General features: G+C 47.8%; 7 protein-coding genes across 7 annotated transcripts; 4 read left to right on the top strand and 3 right to left on the bottom strand.

Moving 5' to 3' along the window:
• Positions 1 to 471: 471 nt before the first annotated feature.
• On the top strand, positions 472 to 1,867 carry N7517_006402 (NAD(P)/FAD-dependent oxidoreductase; the record flags this gene model as incomplete). The annotated part of the gene is made up of 2 exons (XM_056724132.1): positions 472 to 1,571; positions 1,627 to 1,867. The coding sequence occupies 2 exons, from the start codon at positions 472 to 474 to the stop codon at positions 1,865 to 1,867; spliced, it is 1,341 nt and encodes a 446-aa protein (XP_056580382.1).
• Positions 1,868 to 2,114: 247 nt separating this feature from the next.
• Positions 2,115 to 4,626, bottom strand: N7517_006401 (uncharacterized protein; the record flags this gene model as incomplete). The annotated part of the gene is given in 6 exon segments (XM_056724131.1): positions 2,115 to 2,603; positions 2,659 to 3,889; positions 3,947 to 4,035; positions 4,047 to 4,229; positions 4,302 to 4,458; positions 4,550 to 4,626. The coding sequence occupies 6 exon segments, from the start codon at positions 4,624 to 4,626 to the stop codon at positions 2,115 to 2,117; spliced, it is 2,226 nt and encodes a 741-aa protein (XP_056580381.1).
• Positions 4,627 to 5,462: 836 nt separating this feature from the next.
• On the top strand, positions 5,463 to 6,744 carry N7517_006400 (aromatic ring-hydroxylating oxygenase subunit alpha; the record flags this gene model as incomplete). Its single annotated transcript, XM_056724130.1, has 2 exons — positions 5,463 to 6,229; positions 6,288 to 6,744. 2 exons carry the CDS (start codon positions 5,463 to 5,465, stop codon positions 6,742 to 6,744), a joined length of 1,224 nt encoding a protein of 407 aa, XP_056580380.1.
• A 495-nt stretch (positions 6,745 to 7,239) lies between these two features.
• On the top strand, positions 7,240 to 9,551 carry N7517_006399 (putative C6 transcription factor; the record flags this gene model as incomplete). Its single annotated transcript, XM_056724129.1, has 5 exons — positions 7,240 to 7,298; positions 7,349 to 7,460; positions 7,523 to 8,018; positions 8,072 to 8,985; positions 9,036 to 9,551. 5 exons carry the CDS (start codon positions 7,240 to 7,242, stop codon positions 9,549 to 9,551), a joined length of 2,097 nt encoding a protein of 698 aa, XP_056580379.1.
• Positions 9,552 to 9,727: 176 nt separating this feature from the next.
• On the bottom strand, positions 9,728 to 10,711 carry N7517_006398 (uncharacterized protein; the record flags this gene model as incomplete). Its single annotated transcript, XM_056724128.1, has 1 exon — positions 9,728 to 10,711. The coding sequence occupies one exon, from the start codon at positions 10,709 to 10,711 to the stop codon at positions 9,728 to 9,730; it is 984 nt and encodes a 327-aa protein (XP_056580378.1).
• Positions 10,712 to 11,390: 679 nt separating this feature from the next.
• N7517_006397 (uncharacterized protein) lies at positions 11,391 to 13,211 on the bottom strand (the record flags this gene model as incomplete). Its single annotated transcript, XM_056724127.1, has 6 exons — positions 11,391 to 12,151; positions 12,206 to 12,625; positions 12,681 to 12,763; positions 12,814 to 12,927; positions 12,985 to 13,055; positions 13,104 to 13,211. 6 exons carry the CDS (start codon positions 13,209 to 13,211, stop codon positions 11,391 to 11,393), a joined length of 1,557 nt encoding a protein of 518 aa, XP_056580377.1.
• A 3,349-nt stretch (positions 13,212 to 16,560) lies between these two features.
• Positions 16,561 to 18,427, top strand: N7517_006396 (arylsulfotransferase family protein; the record flags this gene model as incomplete). Its single annotated transcript, XM_056724126.1, has 2 exons — positions 16,561 to 17,055; positions 17,120 to 18,427. 2 exons carry the CDS (start codon positions 16,561 to 16,563, stop codon positions 18,425 to 18,427), a joined length of 1,803 nt encoding a protein of 600 aa, XP_056580376.1.
• Positions 18,428 to 18,575: the final 148 nt, after the last annotated feature.

Here is an 18,575-nt window from a genome sequence, read left to right as displayed (position 1 = left end):
AATCTTTCACCCGAGCAGCACTCACCAGACCGCAATTATTGAGTTGTCAAGGTACTCCGTACATGGAATGGCGATGAGAGGCAGCGGACGGTCCAGCCCTGGATGGCCCCGACGGCACATGCTGAGTCAGGATTTGCAGGAAATTGCCCATTTGGTCTTTGTGGACTGTCATAGCCGGACCGTACACGGACCGTGCTGTTGATGGGTTGTCCTTCCCCTCATGTACAACATTCAATATACAGACAGCACACGGTATTATTATCCACAATATTCAATGGATGTAGTGGCTTACTATTTCCGCACAAGGAAAAGATCTCCAGCGATTAAAAATCTAGAAGTTCTATCCCCGATGTATCCCTTTCCGGACCGTGAGGGACGGATCATGACTTCCGTCTCCCAAATATATATTAGACCATGGGAGTTTCCATAATGAACATATAGCACTTTATTTTCTCAACTTTGACAGTCACAATGGATAAAGATCAGCGAATCGTCATTATTGGGGCTGGGGCCTTCGGTCTGGGCACTGCATTGAGACTAAAGGAAGAAGGCTACAAGTCAGTCACCATCCTGGACCGCTCAGTACCTCCGGTTCCAGACGGATCTAGCAATGACATCTCTCGCATTATTCGATTCGATTATGGAGACCCCATCTACGCTGAGATTGCAAAAGAAGCATTCGATCTTTGGAAGACCCCGGATTATCAAGAAGCCTTTCATCAAACACCCTGCTTATGGGTCTGTCAAGATGGCACACCAGAACAGCCCGTGCAGCCCCGAGCACAGGAGTATAGCCTCAAAACAAAGCGTGTCTTGACTGAGATGGGCCAGGAATGGGTTTCCGTCGGGAGCGTGGAAGAGGCGAAACAACATTTCCCCAAGTTGACTGGCCGACTAGCTACTCCTGGGTTTGACGGGTTCTACAACAAATCCGCTGGGTGGGCAGATGCAGGCCTTGCTTGTGCTCGTCTCATGTCTCGTTGTGCTTCAGCTGGTGTGTCTTTCATCACAGGTCCGAATGGCCAGGTCGAAGAATTCGAAAAGCGACTGGACGGTACGATCAAATCTGTCCGTACCAAGAACGGACGGATTGAGGGCGACCAATTCATCGCCGCCACTGGAGCATGGACTTCGAGTCTCATTCCGGCTTGGAACTCAATGCTCGCCGCTGGACAGGTTGTGGGATATCTTCGTCTCACCCCGCAGGAAGTCACACAGCTCAGAGACCTGCCTATCTATTTCAATTTTTCCACTGGCTTCTTTGTGTTCCCTCCCCACGAGCCTACTGGCTACCTGAAAGTTGCCTGTCATGGTTTCGGTTATACTCGCGCGGAGCCTTCGGTCACCTCCGCACCGCCCAGCTCAGCAGTTGCTTCGCGCGCTAATTATATCCCCGCCGATGGATTGAAACGCCTCACGTCAGGATTAAAGGATATTTTCCCACAGCTGGTATCAAGGGGGTTTGAAAAGGTGGGAATCTGTTGGTACAATGACACTCCGACCGGAGATTTCATCTTTGATTTCCACCCAGAGCACAAGAATTTGTTCATTGCTACTGGAGGAAGTGGGCAGTAAGTGAACCAAAGCACTTTTCTCGAGGACCTACACTAAAATTTTCGTGTCTAGTGCTTTCAAGTTCCTGCCTGTTATCGGAAAATACATTGTAGGAAGCTTCCAACGCAAGCTTTCTCGGGAGTTGCTTGACAAATGGAAGTTCCCTACCCAATTCCGTGAGCGTTTCCAGGGAGAGGTATTCACAGGAGATGGAAGTCGCGGAGGACCAGAGCGAAGGGAGTTGACCGCTCAAGAGCTCGACACATTTGACACGGCATTGAGAGCTGCTTCATCCCGACCAAGCAAGATTTGAAGATATGACACGCACTATCGAAGCAATCCATAAAGTTATAGACAGGAACATTCATTAACCTTTGGAGTCAGTATATAATTTAGAACAAAGCACACATTTGAGATCAAGGCCACACTATTTCTTTATTTTATGAAAACATCAGACCATTCTTCGTGGCGATAAACACAACCAGAAGGATATATGGCAGCGAATACATGTGCAACGTACACTATCTTACACAACTGACAAACCCCCTTGATGATCAATCTCACAAATGCTCTGCCATATAATCTCCCAAGATCATCCAATCTGGAATGTCCGGCATTGCTGCCCCAATCACATCATCATTGCCCCTCGCTTGAAACGGCCACTCAGGTAAAGGGTTTTCGTTGATCGACTCGGATATTTGGTCAAAATTTGGAAGCTTTGGGGACACTCGCCCTCTCTGATCATTGTTGTTTTGCTGACTTCCCCGTTGGGTTCTCGACGAGGTCCTGCTTTGTGCGACATGCCCTTTATTTGCTTGCATTTTGATCTCTTGAGGGATCGCCAAATCCCCGAACTTCATTGCCTCGTCTCCCCCTGATGAGCAGCCGAAATCGAGGATTTCCCACATCAGACTCTCGTCTTCTGCGGACATTCTTGGCATATTCGACGGGGTTGGCATTTTGGATAAAGCGCCCGAGAAACCTTCCTGGTTATAATAGAGTGAACCATAATTTTGATGGCGAGCGGCGAGGTCATTCACTTTGTTAACCTTGAAAGTGAATATAATTAGCAATTTGATTCGATATTTTTACTAACCGACTTACCAAAACGCTCATGTTTTCCCAATGCACAGACAGCTCCGTCATGAAGTCAACAAGGATTCGAAATTCTTTATTGAGCAGAAGCGCAATTTGCGGATTTTTGCTGCCAGTATGCTCGAGCTGAATTGTTGCTGCGATCGCAGCCAGATATCCCAGAAAAGGATCACAGGTCTCAAAGTTGACCTCTGACATCTCCTTTATGAAGCGAACTATCCATCGAGAGTGGAGGAGCGATGTCTCAAAGGACTTTTGCAGAAATGTTGCCGACAAATTTCCGTTGAAGTTGCGAAGCTTGGTCATGATCACGAATGGGTGGTGCAGCAGACACTGGATTGAATGGAAAAGAAATTGAACACACATCCAGGTCGATAGGTATGTACGTGATTGTGGATCTTCTCGAGCGCGACTTTTGAAATCAACATTTATATATCGATGCGCGTCTGCGAAGTGTGTTTCAAATTGCAACCATTCTGACTCCAGGATCGCGAGAGCTGAGCCGGTTTGCCAGGGAGGTAACGAGTTATCGGTAACGGGTTCAAAGACATACTCTGTGGTTTTGCCCCATAAAGAGTACAGCCTCAGGAGACATGCGAGAATACCATGATCAACCTTCTGCCCTTGTTTTCCAGGACCATCATGCAAAGACCCGTGGGTCGGTGACCCATTATCACTGAATGGTGCTTCCGTCTCTGGGAAAGGAAATGGAAGTGTGAACTGCTTGTCCGACAGGGACAATGAATAATTTCGGGAAGCACTGTAAGTGCGATCGAGCATAAAAAAGGCCCAAGTAATGCGCTTTCTTGTTTCAATATCCGGGTCATTTGAGAGATACGAGTACGTTGCTTCATTCAACCCTACGGATTGAATGGCACGCAATCCAAGGGCAACCGACGCATAGCCTCGATGAGCTTTTCCGTCAGCAAAATCTACCTGGGCCATGAGAAATGTACCCTGAAGAAATGAAAGACCCATTTTGCCGTCTTTGTATTGATTTGATAAAAGGTCCCAAGCCTTCTCCGATATCGTTTTCATGTCAGTATTGTCATGTAGAGGTCCCCGACATCGTCGAGACAGACGGAAAGTGAGGGCCACTAATGGGAATGCGACTTCTGGTGGCAATGAGCTGTTATGTATCAACAGCCACTCTTTTGAGAAAGGACAATATGGCTGGTCATGAAAGTACGCAAGGTAAGTTTCCACTTCCTGCTCGATAAATGCAACCGAAAGACCAGTTCTGTTCCATTTTCGTTAGGATATTTGTGATGGCAATGGGGGGAGATTTTGAACATACTCCTGAGAGGCCAGCGAGTGGCTCTCTGGGCAACCTAGCATCTCGAAGTCGTCATAGGAAGTCTCTTGCAGCCCGCGATCATCATTGAGCTGGTTATCACTCGATGCATCTCGTAATGAATTAGACCTTGGTAAGCCTTCTCTGGAGGATGCGAAGAGCCTTTGATTAGTGACTTCTCGGGCTTAGATACGAAGGTTCTTGCATACTGGAGTAAAAGTGCCATCATATCTAGCCTTTCTTCGATGCGCTGGAGCCGCCCAGAGGTCGGGATATCCCCTTGGATCTGATAAATTTAGCATAGTCCTAAGCTTCACCCCAAATCCAATCTCTCGGCTGGGATGAAAAGCATAAATACCTCATTGGTGCTGTGCTGTGTTTCCTGGCTCTGAACCGGAGCCGAGACCGAGTGGTTCTTCGCATGGGATGGCTGCGGTCCGTATGAGCAGCGTTGCCCTAGCCTGTGGCATAACGAGCATGACGGTTTCTCGCCTGGGCAGCGTGCCTTTTTCCGACTGTCAAGATGTCATATCAGAAATTGAATCGGCATCCATCGGGTACCCTGACAGTCTCAAGATTTTTTTATATCAGGGGCTTCGCACATACCGACAAGGACCACAAGCTTGCCTTGTTCGCTTTAATGAAACTTTTTGTATTGTGTAATTATCGCCAATTGAGCTCATAATAGGCAAACCATGAGAATAAGTGTTATCTTGCAGATCGGAGCTCGAAGATGTCGAGTTCCCGTGCGGGGTATAGCCGGTGCCAGTTGGCTCGATTGTCACAGCTCTACATCACTACATACATATTCATCTCTCATTTCGATTCTCTCTCTACTACAGTGTCACACGATACTCTAGAAAGTCAGAAATTTGTTCAGTTTCATGTCGGATACCTAAAGTTTCACCTGCAGAAGACAATAAACTACATAGCCTTGACCCCAATATTCCCACCCGCTCATGTGATCGGCTGAGACCTTATACAGGGAAGCTAAATGATTATGCTGCCTTCATCTACGCCACAATCTGATATCTATTTTTGTGAATTGAGTCTAAACCCCGAGACTGCAATGCACCACGGTGTATCCTGTTTTGGAATATCATGTGCTTATCTTCGTAACCTCCGAGCATTGAAAGCATGCACTATGCATACTTTTTGTCCTGCATTGAAAGCCGGAGGAAATCCGACCACCCGAGTGGCGTTCACCCAGCCCGGTAATCGCAGCCGTCAACCGAGTTCCCTCTGATCGTCAGGTTCTAGCACGGTCTATAAGATTTTGAAAAAAGCCGGGCGATAAACGGCTTAGCCTCCGTTCCGATCCTGTGATCGGTCAAGACCTACAGATTTGATATCCCAATGGGGAAGGATGGACTCATGATCATGATACCTGTCAGTGGGATCTATATATGCTATGCCTATATTAAGGGACTCACCCTCTCCTCTAGATAACAGAACTGCCCGAATTGAAAGACAATATCTCTCCACTGGCCTTGCATAAACTAGTCTTGTGACATTCAAAATGTCGATGCTTAAGAATTACCTCGGACTTGGGGACGCAGAGGCATCCCCAGCCGCTGCCGACCACAATTCCTCAGTTCACCCTCTCCCTGTCTCGTGGTATTCGTCGCAGGATATACATGAACTAGAGCGACGTGCAATCTTCTCTCGGAAATGGCTTCTCACTACACACAAGCTGCGTTTCAACAAAACAGGCGACTGGCTGCGATACGAGATCGCTGGCTACGCATTTATTTTAGTCAGAGATCGCGAGGGGAATCTCAATGCTTTCCACAATATCTGTCGACACCGTGCATTCCCCGTGGTTACCGAAGAAGGTGGCACCTCCGGAATTTTCTCTTGTCAATATCACGGATGGTCCTACGGCCTTAATGGCAAACTTGCCAAGGCACCCGGGTATCAAGATCTGGAAGGTTTCGACAAGAGCAAGAACGGCCTTCTTCCGATCCACGTTCATATTGATGTCAACGGTTTTGTTTGGGTCAATTTAGATGCCGGCGAGAAGCCTGAAATCTCGTGGGAAGATGACTTTAAAGGAATCGACTTACAGCCACGTTTCGAGGGGTTTAACTTCGAGGACTATAACTTCGATCACGCCTCGGAGATTAGTGGAGAGTATAACTGGAAGATTCTGGCAGATAACTACACCAAGTCCCTCGGCACACATGCCGTGGATACCAAAGATGGCGAATCCACACCCGATGAGGCTTCCAATGGGCTGAAGATTGCCAGCACTTATTCTTTCCCCAATGCTGCTATGACGGTCTTGTAAGTGGAGTTCTAATTGTCTCCCAACGTATCCGATTGGTGCTAATTGTGCACGCAGACCGCACTCTTTCTTTATGCAGCGACTCGTCCCTACGGGCCCCACCACGTGCTCAGTGCGCTATGAAGTCTACCGCAGCAAGAGCTCTACCAATGAAGAGTTCGAAGCCATCAATGAAACGTACAAGCGTTTTATGTCCGAAGACAAAGATCTCTGTGTCGAGACACAAACCAATCTCCACTCCCGGATGGAGGAGGGACCGGTCTACTTCCAGTCTATTGTTCGTGATCTGATCACTGAGCACCATCAGCGGGAAGAAGATGCAGGGGAGGAGATTTGGCCTGCGCGACAAAGAATGCCCAAGGAAGAGGCAGTCAGCAAAGAGGATATGGACTTTTGCTCTAAGCTGACAAGCAAGGACGGATCAGCTTTGACTGTGGGGGGATGTTGTGGAGGAGGATGTGGAGGTGGACCTCCCACTATTGCAGCAACGGCACCTGAAACTATGGTGGTTTAGTGATGTGCATAATAGCGTTTGACCTTTTAGCTTTGATTTGTTATTACGAAGATGACATGTTACATGCAACCATATCACGAGACAGTTTAAGCATTAAAGAAGATCATGTGAACATTCTTCCAGACAAAACTGCTAAACGAAAGCCTGACCAATTGAACAGCCTGAACTATTATAGTTCTAGACGCCTAACCATGCAGGCCATTTAGAAGCGCGTCCGCAATGTTAGCAAAATCGGAGAATCTAGTAGGGGAATGAAAAGTCACGCGGATAGTTTAACCTTTTTGAGCATAAATATCAGATCAAAGGGGGACCTATAAGGAAAAACCACGGCCTTTGCCAATTACTCCAAGGCCTGGACTTTTAACGTGCATTATCTTATCTCCTAAATATCCCTAAATATCCCCCTTCTTTTATTGTGACGATCCTCTGTCTCTCATATATCCTCATACCCCGCATCTAAATCCTCATTCCCCTTTTTTTATTTTCCCTTCAATGATGCCACGAGAGAGCACCCGCGGAAGACTGCGTTCCCATGAGGCCTGTCTGAATTGCAGGTAAGGCAATACATCGGTTATCTGTAGGGATGGAATTGATGTCCGTATAGAAGAAAGAAGACCCGATGTCCGGCCGAGAAACCGTCCTGCTCAAGCTGTGTCCGTCTGAATCAGCCATGCCTTTACACCACAATACCCAGAGGGTCTCGCGGAGGGCAGTCTGTATGTGCTGACTTATGGCTATCAGTGGCCAATCTTTGACTCTTTCTTGTTCTTTTCTACAGGACGACAGGCTAGCATTCCTCGAAGAGAAGGTAAACCTCATCCTGAGTGGTAGACCAACTCAAACGCTTCAGTCGGAAAAGCCACAGGAGACAGGAAATGGGATCACGGGAACATCCTATCCTGCCACCACACGTCCACTATCTATTGAACCGAGCACGGTTAATGACCCCTTCTTCCTCGGGTTTGACTACGAGGACTCGAGCTCTCAACCGTCGTCATCTGCGATTGCCAAAGCTATTGAGCTTTATTTTCAATATTGCCATCGACAACCGATTTGGTGTTTTGATCGTGAAGATGTCTCAGACCCAAGTTATCTGTCAGAGGAGCTCGTTTGTTGCCTACTCGCCTTAACCTCACGATTCTCAAGAGATCGTGACCATTTGCAACATTATGGAGATAGTGCAAGAAGCTTGGTCATGCTTCGTATGGCAAACGGCACTGTGGAACTTGAAACCATTGAGAGTCTCTGTCTGCTCTCCTATTCCTCATTTCTAGGTATGAGCCGCTCGCACTAGGTGAAGAAATTCCATATGTTGATTTTATTCTAGATGGAGATATACACCTCGGTCGCTTCTATCTCGGGCTTGCTCTACATCTTTGCCGGTCAGCAACCCTTGATCTCGAATCAAGTCATGCCGGCGAAGGTCCCATGACCGAGCGCAAGAAGCGTCTGTTCTGGAGTCTCCAATCTCTCGAACAGTCTTACGGCCAGCAAAATGGATTTCTCTGCATACCATCAGAGGTCATGCGAACCTTCTATATTGCCTCCGGTAGCGACCGCGCAAAGCAAGATGGAACGGAGGCGAAACCACCACCACTGCCGACAGATGATCTTGGTTGCTCGAAATCATCTGATATAGGGATCTGGAGCCTAGCAGCTCACTTCGGCTGGGTTTGGAGCAGGGTGCGAACATATGTCTCCGACTGTGCTCGCAATAGACTCAAAGAACCCTGGAGACACGATTCTATGTACGCCATGGTGCTCTCTGACCTTACAGAAATTGAGAACAAGCTTTCCCAGTGCCATCGATATGATACAGTCAAATTCTTCGAGCGAACGGCAGAGGAGCTGAGATCGAACCGAAACTACTGGACTCCCTGGCTGAAGCTGCAGTTCACTTACCATTCCATTTTAACTGTCCTCAACCACCCCTTCCTCTACATTGTGGCATCACAATACAATGATAATCTGGCAATCCCGAACGCCTTCTGGAGACGATCATCCGAGTTGGTCTTGTTACATGCTACCTGGCTTGTCCGCATGATAGATATGGTTTCTGAGAAGAAGATGCGACTAATCGATCCATTCTTCGGGCATGCTGCTGCCATCGCAGCTACAGTGCATCTGTACTACTGCTGTGCCGCGGATCCCCGACTGAAGTACAAGTCCAAGGTTGATTTCACAAAATGTCGAAGGTTCCTGAAGAGCTTTGTGTCCTTTTCGCCTGCTTGTGGAATCCTGGTGGGTTTCATCAAACAAAGCAGCAGTTACCAATGCTAACAAACACGCAGGATCAAACGCTGGATAAAATGACTCGAATTGCTTCCGGTTCGGAGAACATCGATTATGATTGGGAGCCTGAGAAGATCCATCTCAGCATACCTCTAATGTGGGATGTTCTTCAAATCAACTGTAAACCCAAGCCACACGAAGTGTCGACGGGTGGGTTGCTTCATCCCTCATTGACCCCAACCGTCTCTACAGAAGAGGCGGAGGACAGCCCAGCTTCGACTCTAGAGGTGATTGTTGCAATGTCCCCGAACGTCACAGTTAACACTGCGGATGGTGGTCAAGCTGCCCACATTCCACCAATGCCACACATATCTTCCACGCCACTTTCTTCCGACCTCGACCTTGGTGAGAAACTCGTTGCGCCCGCCGACAGTTTGATGACCAATACCCCCTGGCTATGGACGGATCCCTCGCAGTTTGTTGATATGGAGAACAATGTGGGATACCCAGATTCCGAGTCCGCTCTCGGAAACATTGACGGATTTTCGACTTGGTGGGACTTTGGAAACTTATAGGAGTAATATGTTCATTGACTTCTACTGCGGCTGTTACTGTCTTCCCAGGCCGTAACTATCGTTTCAATGCCCTCGGTTATATTTTGCCCAGAGCCCTCTGCGAAAATACCCTTGTGCGGAAACACTCCTAACAGACCCCCAGATGAAAACTCAATGCCCACGCGATCCCGATCGAGTTATGCCGTTGCGACCGTCTTCAACTTCTCCTGCAAAGCCGCAAAATTCCTTTTCATGGCGGTATCGGTAAACTCAGCCCCAGTCACCATTGGATACTTCTTCGAGGGCCCCTGGATCAAGGCATCCTTACACGGCTGATTGAAGTAAGCAATGCTGTATCGGTCGCCAAAATAGTCGCCATCGTCACAAGGAGCCTTGACACGATGGAAAGTCGACTTGAATCGGTCATCCGACCAGGACATGAGTAAATCGCCAATATTGCACACAATCTCGCCAGTCCTAGCCGTCACTTTGGTCCATTCATCCCCAATACCGAACTCTGTCACCACCTCGCGACCGGGACAGATTTCCAGCCCATCCTGGCCATCCTTCTGGAAAAGTAAAGTCAAAAAGTCCCAATCGGCATGTGCCCCTGCGCGATGATACACCTTCCCATCACGAATCTCCGGCAACGAAAAGTAATGCAGTAGACGCATAGTGGTTTGCGAGTTCGGTCGTGAGATACCATGACACTCGATGAAGAATCTCTCGGGGAACCCCAGACCCCGCGCAAAGCATCGCATCAAACATTCCGATACTTGTTGTGTACGGTTCATGAAATCAAGACAGGCGGTCCGGAAACCAGGCAGGTCGTCGTATTTGACCCAGAGGTCATTCATATTCTCGCCGAACTGTAACTGGTAGGATTCTTTACTGTCGGGTTGCCCAGTAGACGGTCGGATTTGTGAGTTCTTTTCCCATCCGACGTTGTTCGGATTCCATGGGACAGTTGCTTTGACCTCGTCTGGTAGATCGAAGAAACTTTTCGATATCGCGAACATGGAGTCGATATCTTCTTTGGAAATTCCATGGCCGATTACGGTGAAAAATCCGACATTTTCGGCGGCTTCGATCAGTTGGTTGGTGATTTCATCGATTCGATCTTCGAAATTGTGGAGTGAGATTTGTGGAATCACTCGAGAGACGTATCGCGTTTGAGACATATTTCGTAAGAGTCCAGGTTGCATATGTGCAAACGGTGAAGTTTGAACCCATTTATAGGTCAGTATTACACGGACTTGTCACACTGTACAATATACGTGCATGGGAGTGGGGTGCTTCAGCTGATAAGAATGGCGTCGTGTTGCATTTGGAGTAGACTATCAAGAAGGATATTAATATAGAAAATCTTTGTCAATGGGGTTTTAGTTAGGTTATTCCCTTGTGTAAAGATACATGCCGTTTCTAGACACTGCCAAACACACCCGGATCCCTGCAGGGGCATTCTACGCTAATAGGGCACAATTATGGTCGAATCAATTCACCTCGATAAGAGATTATCAAGTGCTGGAAGATTGCTTAACACGAAGATCGGAGGTCCCCGAAAGCGCTTGGCTCTGAACAGTCGAGTGTGACAAGATTCTTCCGCGTCGAAATCATAAAAAGTACTTTGTGCGGCCGGCTCAGCTTGAAGCTCGATGGTCAATCTCGCAGTAAACGGGTTCAGATTGCTTTGGGTATCAAGTTATCGCTATTTAATATGTTCAGATCTCAATTAAATGCCACATATACACGCAAAAGATGGGCCAGCGCTTGGTGCCAAAATAGATAGTGCGTTCGGGCGCAAACCATCGAGCCAATGGGCTGTAAGGTTGATCCAACATGTAATTCCAAAGTACGGCTTTATTCAGCCTTGCGCACTTGGGTCACAGGTGAACGATATACTCGGCGACCGTGCACAATGTACAAAACAATTGCAAAGATGACCACCGCTCCGAAGACAAGGATAGACCAATTCATATCCACCGGGGTCGGGTGATTGGCGGTCGGGAAGAATGTGAAAATAATGGCAAAGCAAAGCCAAGCCAGTGAGAAGACATTGATCGCCAAGCCGAAGATACCCAGCGAGAAGCGCGAAGGGGGAATACCACCCGGTTGAAAACGGACCCGAATGACGGCGGCAATTGGCAAGATGTAAGTGGTGAAAAGTGCAGCAATCATCACAGATGCGACGGCGTTAAAAGCGGCCGTAGAGCCGATGTTGATCAAGCTCAGTAGCACGGTGATAATGGTCGATACCAACACGGAGCAGACGGGAATCTGTGTGCGTCGGTTAACGTGAGCCAAATGCTTAGAGAACGGCAGGGCATCGTCGCGCGCAAAGGCAAAGGTCTGGCGAGAGACTGTCGCAAGAATCCCGATAGCACTGCACACTTCCATGACAAGAATGATAGCGGCCACACCATTGGTGGCTGCCACGGAACCGGTTGCATGATTGACTGCTGGGATGAAGGAGAATCCACTCGCCGGGGAGAGTACATCTTGTAAATCTCCCATATTATACAGCAAGGTGATTAGCATAATGAACCCGAGGGCGCCGTTGATCAACGCGGTCGACACCATACACCACGGGACTACAAAGGCAGCATTCTGCACCTCCTCGGCTAATAGAGGTTAGCCACCGCCACGAATTAGGAGAGCTATTGGGTTTGACTTACACATATGTGTAGCAGCATCCGGGCCTGTCCAGGAGAAGATCGGGGTCAGCTGGCCCACCAGACACGCGAGTCCCATGCTCGGCCATTCGCCAGAATTTGTGAACTCCTTCCAGACAGACTCCCCGGAGGCCTGTCCTGGAGACATGACCCACATCGGAACAACAACAGCAACGAATCCGAGGAGGTGAATGGCGAGGATGAGGCCCTCCATGGGAGGGAGAATCTTGTAACCCCAGGTATTCACCACAGTTCCGACGGCGGCGATAGCAATGGTCAGCAGTGTCCCATGCCAACGCTCAAAGCTATACACCCAACCGGAGGGATCCGAGTAGTTGAAGACCAACAGTCCTTGAATCAGTGTACCGCAAAGGTAGCAAATACTAGCAAAAGCAGCTTGCCAGCCTAGCACCGAAAGCCATCCTAGAAGGGGATTAGCGCTGGAGATCATCGGATCGAATTCGAAGTGTAGGCTAACCGGTGAGATAGCTCAGGAATCGTTGACATCTCGGCCAAGCGAATTCACTGACCCAGTGGTACTGTCCGCCCGATGTCGGGGAGCTGGCGAAGTCAATTTCCATGCGCAACATTGCAGGTCGAATCGAACTTACATCGACGCGATCTCGGCCATGGAGATCACTGCGGAGAAAAATCCAACAAACGACCCAATATATACATAGACCATTCCCGCTCGTCCTCCATCAATCAGGCCGTAGGTACTCGTGCTGCGCATTCTCCATTATTCGGTGTTCTCTCGTGATATCGCGCGTCCAGTAACTCACAGTAGAATCGACTCCCATGTGGCCATCAACGTCGTCGTGAAACCTAAGATCGAGTAGAAACGAAAGTTTCTCTATCATTGATCAGTATTAAGTCATGCTTCGGGCAATGCGCAGCTCACCTTGAACTGTTGGGTCTTTCCCAGGCGCTGCATGTCCCAATCATCCTGGTCGGTCGCATCGATGCCAACGTCATGGGACACCATCTCCTTATCCATAGCTCTCTTCATTGTAGATGTGGGAAGAGAAAGAGAAAAGACCAATGCCACCTGGACAAGGGGCCCTGGAGGTCATGATCAAAGGGGGGGGAAAGAAAAGGCCGAAAGTGGAGCCAAGGAAGAAGTTTATTTGCTGCAGGACAGTGACGCACATGTGCATGTACATGTACATCATTTATTATTCCGATCTATATACTATTGTCCAAATAACATAAATAATATCTCAATACATTTAACATAGTTATAAGTATTTTCTAGTGGAATCACACATTCCGTTTATGAATATTTTCTCCAAAGTTCAGGTACCAAGAGCACAAAATGGGGTATAATGGAGTACATAATATATACTGGCATATGATTCGACCTTGCTCACTATTAACTTCATAAATGTGATCGAGCCCTCCACTAACCCATTCTTCAAATGGAGGTCAGAGCCCAAAGCTAAATGGCTCAAAAAGGTGAATTGAGGCACACTCCGTAGAGCAGGGTTGTCTTTGTACATCCTGGTTCTTGCCTGAGTTGCTAGTTATACTCTGTAAGGAGACCTACTCTACCATATTGTACAATAGGGTAGTTCAAGCGGTCGCACTTCACCCATTTGATATCCACAAATAATCTCTATGAGTCCGAGAACTTGGAATAAGGTTTAGAATGCACGTAGGATTCAATAGTATTCGATATTCGGTTCAGCTTCATAACATCAGGCCAGCCCCCTACATGCACCGTATGTTTGACCTCCTGTCACAATATATTCTACATGTAGGGTTGTTTGCCGACTTTTCCCGGTGAAATATGTTTCAGTTAAATATCCTTCCAACGTTCCTGAACTTATTGGGACTTTGCTATCATATAATTTTCATACGATACCTTCAAGTTATCAATTCGAATTGGATATAACTTAGGGTATAGTGTAGGTGAACTTGACCCGAAGGTTCCGGGCTATGTGCTTAAAACGTGGCTTTTTAGCTAACCGTTATGTATTCCATTTCAAGATTGGCTTTCTCTCCAGGGCTAGGCCGTGTGGCTTGCTAAGCAGTAAATAGGTACATACTCCGTACTCCGTACTACGGATATCGGGAGATCTCCCTGGCAGCATAATTTAAAAATTTGCTTACGCCAAGCTATTAGAATCATCCGGCAACAGCGCTACGGAGTAAATATAAAATAATGAACATGCAGCTAAGCTGATACGGTTGAAGCCGAGCAGGCGACCAGGATTATGATCCTTGGTGATCGCAACATTTTTGTAGAAGATGAAACGTCGATTTTTTGGTTGTGATATGGAGATGGGGCCCCATGCATGGATATGTATTTGGTAAAATGATACTCCTGACTGGCCACCGTGTTCTCATTGCCGAGAAGTGAGGGACCCTGCTCCTACAGGTACCATGGTGTTTTTTTTTAAGTCGTTTTTAGACGCAATACAATACTACTCCCTACTGCGTATGCAGCGAAATATGTACCCACCATCAACCGAATGACGAACTCTTGTCGGTGTCAAAATACCGAGAATGAACCGTATTGCAACTAAACCAAATGGAGATATTAAGGCCGACATTCAGAAGTTTTTTGAAAAGGAGAGAAAGAGGTTGACAGAATAAATGGGTTGACTTATTGGATATATTGGTGATGAATACTGTTGCATACAATATCTGTGTACTATATAATATGCATGGATGTTGTACGAAGTACGGAGTAGAGAACATTGAATTCTCTTATCTGATCCAAGAATGAAGCGGAACAGCCACAAGTCAGCGCCACGCCCCGATTACCTATGTCCACGTGGGCGCCCGGGCGCCAGCCTTGGAGCCCTGGAGGGTAGACCTGATTAGTCATGAGAAAATCAGCCACATGGGACAGGTTGTAAATCACTGTCAATACGGAAAGCGTCTAGATTTCAAGATTATAGAGATACTAAAGGCAAAAACACCTTAGGATTATGAACCTCATGAAATGGAAGTTACTAAATCCTATTCAAAACGTGTCTGAGATCTAGACCTCTACAAAGCCCACAAAGCCCACAAAGCCCAAAGCCCAAAGCCACTAATGGGCTTGGTTTAGGCCCGGTCCTTAGGCCTACCGATAGGCCGTGGGCCCGGGGTTAAAGCCTACCGAGCTTTCAATAGGGGCCTAATAGGGCGTAATAAGCACCAAACAATATAAACATTCCCTTAATTACCCTATATTTAGACCTAGTTTCTTACCCCTATCTCGAGGTTATATTCTATTATTCTAATTACTTTTTGGTTAGGTTTCGAAGGTTAGGCCTGGAGCCCACTAAGGGTTGGGCTTTGGGCCCGGGGCCGGGCCCATTTATGGGCTTTGCAGAGGTCTAGTGATCAGAACGGAGGAAACGCGATATACGCTGCTTATTGACTTGAGCAAGTGAGAGGATGATGATCATGATAATGATGATGTTGTTCTTTAAGTAAATGAGGAATTATTCAATTCTCATGGTAGTAGTACTTCGTCCTGTATATGAACGTGATATTTTCAGAGATCCTTTCAGACATGCTTTTAGAGGTCTTCTCAGAGGGCCTTTCAGTGGTCTTCACAATGGTCTCAAACAGAGTTTTGAGGAGAAAAAGGCAGAAAAGCAACTACGCAAATGACTTTTGTATAACCCGGGATAACATTGAAGTGTGAAATCCATCCCAGGTTTGATACAGGTGATTACCCGGAATATCCTTGGCACATGTGTGGAGCCCCACGGACCATTGCATGTACTAATTGGTCGAATTTTCGGCTCAAATTCCTACTTTAGTCATATTACCTATTCCAGTTAGACCACTAAATTTCACTGAAATGACCATACATTGTACAGCTACTGGCCAATGAGCTTAACGAACTACCTACTATACTACTACTACTATAAGTTCGGTGACTACATGTATATATGTGGTATTTAGCTAGGTTATGTTGAGAGCCTTAGTCCAAGCCACCACTTCCACGTATCATGACGCGTGGGCTGGTGGCTTTGCGGTTCCCTTCGAGTTTTTGGAGCCCCTCTGGATGATTGATGGTCCATTACCGGATGGCCCTCCCGGCAGATGTTTTCTGGTTGGCGCAGACGCGCAATTCTTCAGGGGATTGCGACCCACGGGGAGCTTGGCAGACCATGATTCTTATATGGAAGCCTGCCAGCCACCGAATCACCATACGCGTACAAGCTCTGCTCCACTGTTCGGGCCGCCAAGACAGAGTGGTTCCTCACACCAAGAAGTATTCCGGATAGACGGCGGGGAATTGTCGTTAAAGGAGAATGTGAAATAAAAGGATGCTGTCGCCACTCCTGCTCCGACGCAAACGACCCCACTACTGTGTCTCTGCTCGAATCTTGTGTTTCATCCACAATGCCCTAATGTTCTTGCAGACTTCTTCTGGCATGCTTCGCCTGAGCTCCTGGCTTTGCAATCATCGTCGATATACCCGCTTTCCCTTCCGATGGATTGCTCTGGTCCTCGCCGCTATTTGGGGCCTCGTTGCATTTTATCTGTTTGCTGTCCCACAACTTCTCAGATTTCGGTTCCGCACCGACTTGAGCTGGTATGATCTAGGAGCTCAAGGATTTGGCCCAGACCAAAATTATATCTCCTTCGACCAAGAGTCGCCCATTGTCGAAATCACTCCGTCTGGCGCAAAATGCGATCGCCGGTACACATTCCTTGCGCCTCGGGGTGATTCAATTGCCCATCCCGGGCCGATGATTCTGAATGCTGATGGGGAACTCGTATGGACTAAATGGAACAGGGGTACCACACAAGACTTCAAAGTTCAGCGGTACAAGGGCGAAGACTACCTCACTTATTGGCAAGGAGATACAACCAACGGCTTGGGGCAAGGGTCATGGTACATGGTAGGTCATATATTGAGCCAGTTGACCACAATTCTGGTTCTCTAATTACTTTGTCCAATCATAGCTTGATTCAACCTATACCCAGAGGTATGTGGTGTCTCCAATCGGCATGTATGACGGCGACCTGCACGACTTCCAAATCACTTCCAACGATACCGCAATTTTGATGATCTACGATCCCATTTTGATTGATTTGAGCTCCATCGGTGGCCCGGAGCTGGGATGGATGTATGATGGAGTGTTCCAGGAAGTGAACCTTGAAACCGGGGAACTGCTATTCCAGTGGCGTGTATCCGACTTTTACCACCCGAGTGATAGCTATTATCCAATTGAAGGTACGGGACACGGAAGGACATCGGGGTATGACCACTCGCACATCAACAGCGTGGAAAAGGATGGCCAGGGCCGGTACCTGGTTTCGATGCGCCACCTCCATACCGTTGCATGCATAGATGGCGCCACTGGTGATGTCCTCTGGTCATTAGGAGGGAAACAGAACAACTTTATCGATGCCTCGGATGGAGCTGCCACGGATTTTTCTTGGCAGCATGACGCTCGTTGGGTAGGAACCAACCGCCTCAGCTTGTTCGACAACGCAGCCCACAATAATGACAACCTCTCCGCAGTGAGCCGTGGCATGATCGTTGAGCTGGATACGGAAGCGCGGCAGGCAACTTTACTGCAATCTTTCGAGCATCCGCACGATATCATGGCCGTTTCTCAAGGGAATGTGCAAGTACTAGACACAGGGAACGTGCTAGTGGGCTGGGGTCACTCTGCAGCCTTCACTGAGTTCTCCCCAGAGGGCGATGTCGTATGCAATGTGCACTTTGGTGCCTCTGCTTTCTTCACATTTGGTCGCGTTGTTTCCTACCGAGTGTTCAAGTTCGACTGGATTGGCAATCCTCTGACAGTCCCCGATACTGCACTGACGCCCGAAAGTGTCTTTGTTAGTTGGAACGGTGCCACCGAGGTAGCGAAGTGGCAAGTTGAGGCATGGGACGGTGAAAACCTCAGAAATATGACCTTCACGGCTGTCAACCAGGTCCCTTGCGACGGGTTCGAAACTGAAATTCCACTCACTTCCGTGGTCGACTCGATATTTCGTGTGCGTGCAATAAACTCGAACGGCGAATCTCTCAGTGTAACTGAGCTACTCCAGCGACTACCAGCGTCAAAGGGCTCTCCCCTTATAAACCCATGGACCTTGGGATCTATTACCTTTTTGGCAGTTGGATGCCTTATTTGCGGCGTGTATTTCGTTGTTCACCGTCGACCTCGCCAAGTGTTCGGCTTCAATCGAGCCTATCAGTTGGTTTCGCACAAAGAGGAAGACGAGGGGGATGGTGAACATGATCGTCTCCCATTATGACGCTGGCGTCTGATACTCTTCTTGCTTGTATATAACTCGATCCGCACACATTTCGGATGCAATGAATTCCTATACGTTCCTCAGGCCCTTTTTAAGTCTTTGATCCTAAGCTTGTTACCGAGGAAAATTTGTCCCACTAACCCGGTGA

Source organism: Penicillium concentricum (genome assembly GCF_028827145.1).
Source record: "Penicillium concentricum strain IBT 3081 chromosome Unknown utg000002l_segment0_segment0, whole genome shotgun sequence".
Classification (NCBI taxonomy): domain Eukaryota; kingdom Fungi; phylum Ascomycota; class Eurotiomycetes; order Eurotiales; family Aspergillaceae; genus Penicillium; species Penicillium concentricum.
Note: the sequence above shows the minus strand (reverse complement) of the source record. Positions and strands in the feature narration are given on the sequence as shown.